The 12,187-nt window shown below is 38.4% G+C and overlaps 1 protein-coding gene across 9 annotated transcripts in view; it reads right to left on the reverse strand.

Annotated features, from left to right (window-relative positions):
• Nucleotides 1-5,412: 5,412 nt before the first annotated feature.
• The window catches only part of YIPF7 (Yip1 domain family member 7), a 43,483-nt gene continuing 36,708 nt past the window's right edge, over nt 5,413-12,187 (reverse strand). For 6 of the 9 annotated variants that reach the window (XM_072774916.1, XM_072774915.1, XM_072774914.1 and 3 more), the window contains 2 exons: nt 9,009-9,190; nt 5,413-5,911 (listed from right to left, as the gene is read on the reverse strand). In XM_072774916.1, the coding sequence (XP_072631017.1) occupies nt 5,749-5,911; nt 9,009-9,190 (345 nt within the window). In that variant the 3' untranslated portion in view covers nt 5,413-5,748. Of the gene's footprint in view, nt 5,912-9,008; nt 9,191-11,977; nt 12,049-12,187 lie in introns of those variants that run through there. The other 3 variants (XM_072774919.1, XM_072774918.1, XR_012007061.1) reach the window with 2 other exon arrangements.

Below are 12,187 nucleotides of genomic sequence, written 5' to 3' on the forward strand. Positions count from 1 at the left end.
GAAAACAGATTTGAAAAGTTATGGATCGTTGACTGTGGCACCAAGAAACAGTATAGAACCTACTGTGCTCTAAGAAAAAGCGGAGCAGGAGACCGTCAGTGTGGTTTCGCAGTTGGCATTCTTCACTGGGAACCAGAGCAGAGTAGGAAAACATCTGTCCTCAAATGTTGCAAAGGCCACTGCTCTAGTTAAACTGTTGTGAACTGGGGCACTTGAGTCTAAGTAATTCAGGACTTTTATTTTCAGCACATGTCCCCAATCATTCCTGTAGAAATGAAGGCCATTTCTTGACTCCAAATGTGCCATTTACCCTTAGCACACAATCTGTAACTTTTATCCAACGAGTAAAGACAGAAAAGTGGAAAGATGTTACATTCTCAGATAAAAGAATCTGAAAACATTTGAGGAAAGGGAGAGTGAAAAGAGTAGTCAGAGTCCATTAAACCAAAAACATGTATTTCTAGTTGTGTACCCTAATTATGCTTCCTTTCACTTTATCATTTCTTCTGGAATATGCTCTACTGAAATAAATACAGTTCACCTTTATGAGAAAAGAAAAATATCTCCATTCCGTACAAATCTATGACACATTCATCATTACTTGGAATGGAGAAGAGGCCCGTATTTTGTGAGATTTTCCTATCTAAATGCTAACTAGATCTGAATATGCATAGCTTATTCCAACCAGAGTTCAGAAATGTGCCCGGGAGTCATGCAGGCAACATTTTAGTCCTTTTAGACATTCTGGATTCTTCTTCTATACTGTTATTCTCCATCACGTAAAGCTTCTTGGTGTCTAGTGTGGGCCAAAGTCGAGAGGAAAGGATACATGTGAGCACAATAAATGGTAGACATGTTGGGGGCCATGAAGATGTAATGAGGGTTTTTGCTCAGTAATAGGCAGTGTTATGTGGTGGTTATGGATCCCAGAGACACACTTCACCGATTCAAATCCTGGTTGTTGGTTAAATAGCATTGAGCAAGTAATTTAGCCTTCTCATAACTCAGTAGCCTCATCTGTAAAATGGAGGTGATGATACAAACACTTCATAACGTTACTGTGAAGATTGAGTTATTACTGTAGAGCATCTATGTCAACCCACAGTAAGTCCTCAGTAAATATCAAAATTATGAGAATTTAATACATGTATTTTCTCATGTTATCATTCTTCAAGATGATTTTTCTATCATTACCTAGCATTCACCTATAGAGATGAGTAAGAATTGACTTAACTCACTGCCTATTGTAATAAATTTTTAGGTTATTTCTGATTTCTCAGGGCTATATATTTGCTTATTTTTTCAGATTAACCTTAAAATCATTTTGGCAACGTCCAAGAAAAATACCCCTGGAGTTTTAATTGGAATTATATGAAACCTATATATTTGTTTTGGGGATATTCTTTTACAAAGTTCAGTTTCTTGTCCTGGGGTACAGTATATCCATCTGCATGTTCTAGTCTTCCTAACAAGTGAATCTAGTATTTTGTAATTATTTTCATAGAGATTATCTATTTTTACATTGATTCTTATGTATTTCATAATTTTGCCATTAGGAACTATTAAATAGAATTTATTCTTACTTCTTGCTGTTATGAAATATTTAGTACTTTGTTTATCTGGATATTTATGTGGTGGTTATAATTTTTCATAGTAAAAACATCAAACCTTTTCTGTGTATGACCTATTTCTATGCATAGAAAAATGTCAGCTTACATCCTGAATTTAGAGCAATTTTTACCTATTACTTATTTTAATAAAAGCACTTTTGCAAGGTAAAAATTTTAAGTCTATCATGCAAATGCACCACTAAGCAATAGGATGATTATATAAATAAATCACTTAAACAAATAGCATTCGTACTTCAGGTCTCTTAGATAAAGAGTCCATAGGACTATCTCAGTCCAAGTAGAAAAAGCAAGAACTTAAGAAAACTCCATGACTACTAACAGGTCCATTAATGGGTTTTAGCTACAGAAGTCCAACATTTACTGAAGTCCTGCCTTCTTTTCTACACATTCTTACCTTAGTATTTTTCTCATACTTTTCTAATTGTCTTGTTTATTTACTGTTTATTGTTTATTGTCTATCCTCCACCTCCCACCCCACCCCCACCATTGCCACTGTAATTTCTCTTATGGCTGTAGCCTTGGTTGTCTTGTTTGCTACAACAATCAATACCAAACCACAGTCTTATTCATTCATTCATTCATTCAATAGGTCTTAATCTGCTATTTTTGTCATGAACTATATTGTATTTAGACAAAGTCTCTGGGTTCCACGTATTTAGAGATAGAAAAGAAAGAAACAATAACATAATTTCAGGTATCGTAAGAACTCTGGGAGTGTAAGGCAATTCAACCGACTGAGCAAAGCAAGGAGAGGTTCTGTTTCAGAAAGAATAGCCAGTCAAGGTCTATCTAAGGAGGTAAAATATGAACAGAGACCTGACTAATATGAAAGATTTAGATTGAGAATATTGCAGGTACTGAACGGTCATAAAGATCTTGAGGTGGCTAAACGTGGTGGTCTAAGCCGTAGCAATAAAACCAGGGAATGGGGGCAAAAATGAAAGATGAGGTCAGGAAGGCAAAACATGGTCAGATCAGGCAAGCTAAGCCTTCTTCTCTCCAGTAGTGCTTTTCAAGCTTTGTTGTGTATACAAATCATCTAGGATCTTGTTAAAACACAGACTCTGGTTTAGTTGGTCTGGGGCGAGGGTTGGGATTCTGAATTTTTTTTTTTTTTTTTAATTTTTTATTTATTTATGATAGTCACAGAGAGAGAGAGAGAGAGAGAGAGGCAGAGACACAGGCAGAGGGAGAAGCAGGCTCCATGCACCAGGAGCCCGACGTGGGATTCGATCCCAGGTCTCCAGGATCGCGCCCTGGGCCAAAGGCAGGCGCCAAACCGCTGCGCCACCCAGGGATCCCGGGATTCTGAATTTCTAATGAGGATGCTATTGCTATTGTTCTGAGGAGCACTCTGAATAAGAAGCTTTTGAGCTATGAAAAGGTGGTTGAATTTTATTGTAAATATGAATGAAAGTCATTAAAGGGCCCTGGACTTGGGATAATACAAGTGATTTACATTTTTAAAAGATCATGAAGGTTGTGTGTGTAGAAAAACCTACTGGGGAGAAAGCATGGAAGCTGGAAACCAGTAAAAAGATTGTTTTCATCAGATGACAGATGATACTGACTTAATGTAGCATTGGCAGTGAAGGAGCTCATAAGACATACTCAAATTTGGAGTACATTTTGATTACAGAGTCAACAGGATGTTCTGATGGATTAGATGTCGGAAGTGAAAATAAGAGTGATAAAGACAAACTACTAGTTTTTAGACCGAGCAGTTGGGTGATTTGTGGTTCCTGTCCAGAGTTTAGGGGAGATTGCTGGATGGGAGATGGAAATTTGGAAGTCATTAGATTTTAAAGCTATGCAATTACATGAGCTCATCTAGCAAGTGAGTATATACAGAAGAGATTTGAGATTGAGAAGGGGAAGAAAACCCAAAGAATTGAGAAAAAGCCATCAGTGAGATAGGAAAAAAAAAAAAAAAAGTGTGGTGCCCCACAAGTCTAGTGAAGTGGTTCAGCAAAGGAGTTGGTGAAGAGGGTAATCAAATTTCTAGGAGTTCAACTAAAATGAATGACTGAGAATTGACCATTGGACTTAGCCAGATGCGGAGGATTTGCTGATATGACAAAGGTGGCCTTGATAAACAGGGTAATGAATCTTGGCTGGATTGTAAGAAAGAGAGAATGGGTGGTGATAAAGTGGAGGCAGAGACAACAGACACCTGTTTCAAAGATTTGTGTTATAGAAATAGGCCTAACTGGGAAGTGGTAGTGAATCAAAGGATTTTTATTTTAAGATAGGAAATAATGAACCATATTTATGTTCTGATGAGTGACAGGTGTGATATTGGGATTTATAGTATGAAATATACATTTGGCCTTCACCCTTCCTGGCACAAAACTCCTAAAACCCTTGAAACTTTTTTAAAATGTCTTTTGTTATGTTGATGAGGTGACCTCTAGAAAGCCCCAAGGCTGGGGGCTGGGTGCTTAGGGAACCAACTGTTGAACTTTCAGTCCCCAACCTCCTAGAAGGAGAGAGAGGCTGGAGATTGAATTCAATCAGCAATAGCCAGTGATTTAAACAATTGTGCTTATCTGATGAACCCTCCATAACAACTCTAAAGGACCAGGGAGCTTCCGGCCCGGCCAGGGGAACATGGGGAGTCCTTGGAAGAATGATGCACCTAAGGAGGGCACAGGAGCTCAGTACCCTTTCCCCATACCTCGCACCTCTTCCCTCTGGCTGTTCCTCAGTTATATCTTTTTATAATAAACTTGCAATCTAGTATGTAAAATGTTTCTCTGAGTTCTATGAGCTGCCCTAGCAAATGAATTAAACCCAAAGAAGAGGTCATTGGAACCTTCAATCTATAACCGGTTGGTCAGATGGACAGGTGACAACCTGGACTTGCAATTATCATCTGAAATGGGGATGGAGAGCAGACTTGTGGACTGAGCCCTTAACTTGTGGAATCTGAACTATCTCCAGGTAGATAGTATCGGAACTAAGTCAAACTGGAAGGCATCCAGCTAGTGTTGGAGCATTGCTTGGTGGTGTGGGAAAAACCCCTACACGTTGGAACCAGAATTAGAATTTATGCAGATCAAGAGGAAAACGTTAGTTGTATAGGTGGAAGGGCTGGCTGTGAAGACACAGTGTCAGGAGGGAATGCAGAACATTCTTGTGTGTGTCCATACACACATACACATATACATACAGGTACGTGGAAAGCTGCATATAGTCCGGTAGATTTGTTGGTGGGAAAACGTAGCACTTTTCTTCTGGCTGTTTTAATTTTTCAATAAAATGCAAAGAAAGGTCATCAACCAACAGTGAGAAATGTGGTAGGTGTGCTGGGAGATCTGAGCAGTGAAGGAGTGGTGTGATATGATCCTCTTGGAAGGTGGGAAAGCAAATTCAGTAGGGTAATGTCCTAGGATTCACAAGACAGAATTGTGGAGCCATTTAAGATATAGTAATATAATCAAAGTGAAACAAGTAGAATATCCTCTCATCACATTTGTCTATTTAGAGAGCAAATGGTTAAGGTTACTGAGGACAAATGAGAGAAAGAAATTATAATAATGAACCATGGCATCTAAACCAAGAAAAAGGCTTGAAAAGTGGTGAGTCAATGCATTGTTGGGACAAAGGTGCAGCTGTTACAGTAAATGAACTAAAAAACAGGAGATTCTTTGAATTCTTAGGTAAGTAAAACCCATATGACCCTCCTCTTCAATTCTCCAAAGGTGCTGGATGGTGTGACCTTAACCATGTGAACACAGCTTAAATTGTCACGGACTTTTCTCAAAAGACTCACCATTGCTTTACTTTACACAGTCATCATATGATTTTATTTACCTACAATTTCTTAAAAATAGATCCATTGAGAGAAGCAGGGTCCATCAGTACAACAACTGTATTCCCTTTTATTTTAAAATATTTTAAAATGTTTTAATGCACCAAACCAAAAAGCAAAACATCATTCAAACCAAACAAGTTATTAGAGTACCATCCTTAAGTGCTGTTTTGTCTCTTTGCTTATTATTCTCCCAACAGCCATAAAGCAGAAATCATGTTACCAAATTTGAATGCTAACGCATTTTCAGGGTAATGTGAACAGGAAACAAATAGAATCTTGAAACAGCATTTCAAATACTCTTCAGAAAACTGTTAGGAGGGCAAAAAGTCCATAAAATAAGGCACAAGGGTAGGCGACGAGAAGCTGTTGTCCTTTCATGTCCAAGGCCGAAATGAAGATTTTGGAAGCGGAGAGACTACACCAGCCAATGATGACCAGTGCCAACACAGTTCCAAAGGTGCCCCTACGGCAAAGACAAAAGAGATGATTACCTTCTGTCAAGGGAAAAAGACATTATTGAGTCAGAGCTGCCTCTGAAACATCCTTGGTACAATATTTTTAAATACTTCCTCCGTTTGTAAAATGAGGGTGGGGAACCCTACAAACTCAAAGGCCTTGGCCATCTTGAAAATCTGTGAGCCAAATTCCCCTCATCAGAGGTAAACGTTTTATACTTCAGTAAAAATGTGAACTAGTAGAAATGCAAATTTTTGCAGTTACCCCCATCTGTCAACACTCAAATCCCAACTCCAGAAAAACTTTTATAGAAACTAGGGTCTTCTTTTATAGTTACAGATTCGTTTCCCCACACGGTCTTCTCAAATGTATGCATGGTATGAGCAGAAAGATAAATGGCCTCGCATTCCAGTAGGGGCCTCGTCCCTACTGCTCCCAGGTCCACTTTTCAGGTTTCTGAGATGGCAAAGCCTGACACAGCTCAAGGAGGGAACACAGACATGTGTGTGGCTTCCCATCTCATTGCTGAAGATTCCTTTTATAAGTGTATTGTGGATTTTTCAGAATACTGGAATGGATTTGTTCAAATTGATATCTTCAAAGACAACTGTGGAGGCACCTGGCTCTCTAAGAAGAAATGGGCAAATACGGTAGTGAAGTCTAGCTACCATGAGGATAAAAAGAGGAGATGCGCGTAGCAAAGAGTGAATTTCTCTCCTTATGTGCAAAACAGAATGCTTTATTTGGAAAAATAAGCTGTAAGATTTAGGAAAGATCACAAGATATCTACTCCACAGCTTTGGATCAGTGAGGTGACACGTGGAAAATTGCATAGTAAAACGGGCATTATTAGGTCAAGAGCTAATTCTAAAGGAGGCACAATTTGTATTTTTTACAAAGGCACACTACTCCTTTCACCATCAAGCGACACTGTCTCACTTGATCCTGGTATAATCTGAAGTTGAGAATTATGTTTATTATTTGTGGTAATGACAAAAATATTTACTTTTAATAACTGAACCAAAGAAAAACAAGTGGAAAACTATATAGTATAGCTTATAATGCTTTGGATTATAAATAAACCAAAAATATCTAAAATGCATTCTAATAAGGATTATATTCATTGGTTCAATATCTATTAGAAATAATTTGTGGGTTGATCTAATACACAAGGTCTTTTTTTGTTTTGTTTAATACACAGGTTTTTATGAACAAAAATGTAAAATTATGTCTAATTTATTTGAATGATATAGTAATATGCCCCAAAAGGAAATTTCAGTGTAATATTTTTCAGGGTTGGATAATTTACTCTCCTTTAACATAATTTAAGAGATTTCAAAGTCATCCTTTATCATTTGAGAATGAAAATCTAGGGATGCATGGGGGGCTCAGTGGTTGAGCATCTGCCTTCAGCTCAGGTCATGACCCCAGGGTCCGGGACCGAGTCCCACATCAGTCCTACTCCCTGCAGGGAGCCTGCTTCTCCCTATGCCTCTGCCTCTCTCTGTATGTCTCTCGTGAATAAACAAATAACATCTTAAAATAAAAAGAATGAAAATCTAATGAAAAAAGGTCCAGACTTCTAATGATTCTCAACATCTCATTTTAGTTTTTTATTTTCTTCCCCTAATAATCTGGAGTCACTTGAGGTGCCCCAAACCTTAACTCTGCTGGAAATAATCTTTTAAAGTTTTTAAATGGTAAGTCATTATAGCATCCTTTGGCAAAAGCATTTAACAAAATAGAATTTGTAGAACTAAACTCTGTATTAACATGTCAAATGTCTGTACCAAACAACTTAGTAAATAGAAAAGCTTGCTGAAGAACATGATATACAAAAAGTAGTATTTTTCCATGGATAAGACTCAAGAAATATAACTGACATTGTATTCCATATTCAAGGCATCCATTTTCTGTTTTATTTCTCTTTTTAAAATGTTGAGTACTTGCTGATAAAGTAAGGGTTTGCTCAAGAATGTCACCTTTAAAATGAAACCATACTGGGGCATCTGGGTGGCTCAGGTACGCAGCCGACTCTTGATTTTGGCTCCGGTCATGATCTTATGGCAGGCTCTGCACTGGATATGGAGCCTGCTTGGGATTCTCTTTCCACCTCTCCCTCTGCCCCTCCCACTCGAGCTAAATAACTAACTAAATAAATATGAGACCATGTTAAGACAAAGAAACATTTCCAACTAAGACATCTCAATAACGTCATGAAAAAAAAACTATAGGAGGTATCTAAACAAAATCTTTAAAGGCTCTCCTTAAATGTCTACCTTTGGCATTGGTAAGTTCTTTATATAATATATTGTCCGATTAGCAATTATTAGTGCTAATGACTTAAAATATGGATCAATTATTAATGCTAATAACTTAAAATATGGATCATCCAAGAAAAAAATACAAATTATGCCTCCTTTGGATGTGGAAGGATGAGCACTGATGGCAAATGTCTACTGGGTTCAGAGAATGTAGGGGATGAAGGACTGTGTCAGTCTTTGCTCTCCCCAAACAGTGGGGGATGTGCCCTGGGAAACTGTCCAACAGTAACAGGTCTACTGGATCCTCACTAATAGTCATGAATCGCAAATGCTAACTGCCCGGGAAGTAAAAAAGAAAAAAAAAAAAATCTATTGGCTGAGCATATAGGCTATAGAGTTCTCTGACATTAACGTCCTCATCAGGGGTCCTGGGAATTCACTGCAAGGAGCCCAGCTGAGGAGGACATGTGCTTGCTGCCTGGAAGGGAGAGGGCCTGGGAGCTGAACCAATCTGTCAGCCTTCACCAGGTGCTTACTCTTCCAAAATCAAACAAATGAATTTTCTACAGTCATTATGTCACCCTGGACAATAGTCCATACTGAAGAATGCAACGACTTCCAATGTGCTTGGTTTATTTTATCATTGAAATCCTCCAAATGGGAACAGTACCTGAGCCAAAATGGACCTACTTCCCTGAATCTGTGTGTGGCTTTTAATAGCCAACGTTCCCCCAATCCCACGACCCAAAAGATAAGGAAGGCTTTAACTGCGGCCCTGGTGTGGCAAGCCTGAGGGAAGGGAAGACTGCACGAGGGGCACCTGGTGTCGCAGACACTCACTGCAGTGAGAAGACGAGGCCGCAGCCGGACAGGATGACCATGGGTAGCAGGCAGTAGCCCAGCACGCTCGCCACGCAGCCACAGGACAGCCCCGGGGAGCTCATCAAGCTCAGCAAAGTGTGAATCCCCAGGCAGCCCACGGCGCTCAGGCCGTACACGTAACCAAACTGAACCTTTCCTGCCTGCAACAACGGGAAGAAAACAGCTGGACACGTAGCCAACATCAAGAGGACACTGAAATGTCAACAAGGCAGAGAGCATTTGAGAACCAATCAGCTCAACACTGTGTCATGTGTTTCCAGGATGGTCATCAGAAGGCTGGGAGTTCTGGGGAGAAAAAACACTGGCTGTCCTATGAATTCAGGTCCTGAAAATAAACCCTCCTTATTGTATTTGGGGTGGCATGTGCATGCCACAAAAAAGATGAAAATTTTCTAGGTCGTTTTTTTTTGTTTTGTTTTGTTTGTTTTTGTTTGTTTTTAGCAGAGATCATCTATTAGATGTACAAGACATAAGTAGGAATATGCTTGTTCTCCCCCTATTTGTTAATAATTGAATGAATGAATGAATGAATGAATGAAATCTCCACTTTAGCTTTGAAGACTTTATAAGGCAGATTAGTAATGTTAGCAAATATCTATAGGATGTACTGTTAGGTCCTATTCTGAGCACTTCACGTGTATTAAATTATTTAATCCACACAACAGCCTGATGAGATAGGTACCATTATGATACTCATTCTGCCCATGAGCAAATGAAGGTGCAGAGAATATGTAACTTGTCCAAAGTAAAATAATGTTAAGTGGTGGAACTTGGCTTTGAACCTAGCCAGTCTGGCTCTAAAATTAGATCGTGGATGTCTACAGGGTCTCTCACAGGTCTTAAAATAATGGGATTTACTTAGCCTTATCTAACCTGGCATATCCCAAACTTACTCGACCTTATCTAACCTGGCATATCCCAAACTTACTCGACCTTATCTAACCTGGCATATCCCAAACAATCCTCTGTTTTCATAACACATATTACCAATTTAACTGAACATACCTTATGAAAAGCTGGTTTATATAAGCCAAATGGTAATGAATCAAAAAATTTAAAAAAGTACTGCTAAAGGGAAATCACTGGTGCTCAGGAGACAACACTGACTTTCTGAGGACTCATAATCAGAACCATCCCCCACAAGGCCCTTGGGATGGGAGCTGACATAGTCCCATTAAACCCACCCAGGGAAAGTCACAATCTACTATTGATTCAACTGAGGATATTCTCACGTCTGTTACCTGAGGATGCCAAAGCTCCGGTAAAGAACGCTTTTGGTGTTTCTATTTGCATAAGCTGATTAGGAATTCTAGATAAATATTGAACAGGCTGACTGTTTTTCACAGAAATTATGCAAGACAATGAAGGATCTGGTAAACTCAGAGAGTGAGCTTTTTAGCCGTCATGTTTTCTTCTCCATGGCTGTTATCTATAGTTTTTATGTCTTACAGAATAAAGAGAGATTTACTTTGCAGTTAATTAATGGAGAATATTATGATCATTTTGATGTTCCAAATTGCCTAGCCATTTTGGGTTCTTCTTCCTCTGTACAGAGGGGGAGGTTGGTCACTATCAAGTCCTTTCACAAAATGTCCCTGGGCTATGCTTGCAGAATTCTCTCTGGCATTAGCCATAAATGTTCTCAGCAACTAACTTCCGTAGTCTCATGGCTAGTTTGTGAAATAATATTAATAATGCTAACGGACATCCTTAAGAAGCCCATCAGCTATTGTTCTATTGGGTGAGTTTGCTCCACTTGGAAAATAGTGACCATTTCAAATCACTTATATGTATTAGAGAAACAGTCTACTTGATATTTTAATTGGACGGGAGAATTGTGAGGAAGCAAAAGTTGTAATGGTGAAAGGCAACTTCCCCACAACCAAAGGACACAGAGTTAGACTTTCCCAATCCCAAGTAGTTTTTTGAACAGACTGGGGTATACAGAGGCTAGACAAAACTAATTTAATAGGAAAACTGTTCCTTTCAATATCAATCGGTGACCTCTCTCTTCATCTCCTTCCTTGTTAGTCTATCCAACTTAAGCTGTAATTCCATTTGGAAGGGGCCACCACCATTTTTAATCTGTTAAATTCTAAAAAGGGCTTGTAACTGAAATGGAAAGCAAATGTTCCATTTCTTTTTAACCTCAAAACTTTACGGGCCTTCCTTGTACAAACCTCATTACTGTATCTGGATTTGAAATACTTATTATTCTTCTGACTATGTTTTCACATAGTCATGCATGATCCTTTTCCAGATTGTATTCTTAGATCTACCAGAAAAATTAAATGGAGTCACACTTTTAAACCACTTATCCTCCTCGTTTTGGGGGTGAGAATAATTTTGAGAGCAAGAATAAAACTCAGTTTATGCTGTTTGAAGCTGTCCTTTTTGGTCTGCCTCCTTCACTATGAATAAGGGCCACTAAAAGATATGGTGTCACGCCTTATGTCTTCAGAAATCAGAAAAATAAGTATGTGACTATGAGTCTTATAGGTCTGGAGAAAATGAACTAATTGAATATTGTTTTGGATTTAGTTTTGCTTTCTCTAGTACAATGCATACAGCAGCCTATAAACTTTTCTGTTACATTTTAATTCCAGATGTCCAGGGCATGGTCAGCTTAACTTCAAATGGACTCTGAGTGAAATCTGACTTCATTAGTATATATTTGGGTGACTTTTTGTTGCTTTTGGTCCTTCTTGCTCAATGTTTATTGGAGTCAGTTCTGAAGTAACCACATCTGATGGTAAAATTAACCTGAAGAATGTCTGCCTAAAATATTTCAGAAAATATGCATTTTCACATCTTTCCCTAAATTTTAGAACTGAAGGAACTTCAAGAATACCACTTAATACCACTTACATAGACCTTTATTTGTCTTCGAAATGAAGAAATAGAAAACAAAAATGTCAAGATCATACCTAGAGGCAAAGTTAGGGGTGCATCCAATTTTCTCACTTCCAGTTGGGTTCTTTGCCTATATTGCTTTATACTTAAAACAAAAAAGAAGATATTTAAATAATTCCAACTAACAGGATATACCCAAAAGAGATTTTACTTGGATTAATGTTTTCCTTTACGGGACGGTAATAGTAATGTTTTGTATAGGAAAACAAACAGCTGTTATATTA

This window comes from Canis lupus, chromosome 14 (assembly GCF_048164855.1).
Source record: "Canis lupus baileyi chromosome 14, mCanLup2.hap1, whole genome shotgun sequence".
NCBI classification, from domain to species: Eukaryota; Metazoa; Chordata; class Mammalia; order Carnivora; family Canidae; genus Canis; species Canis lupus.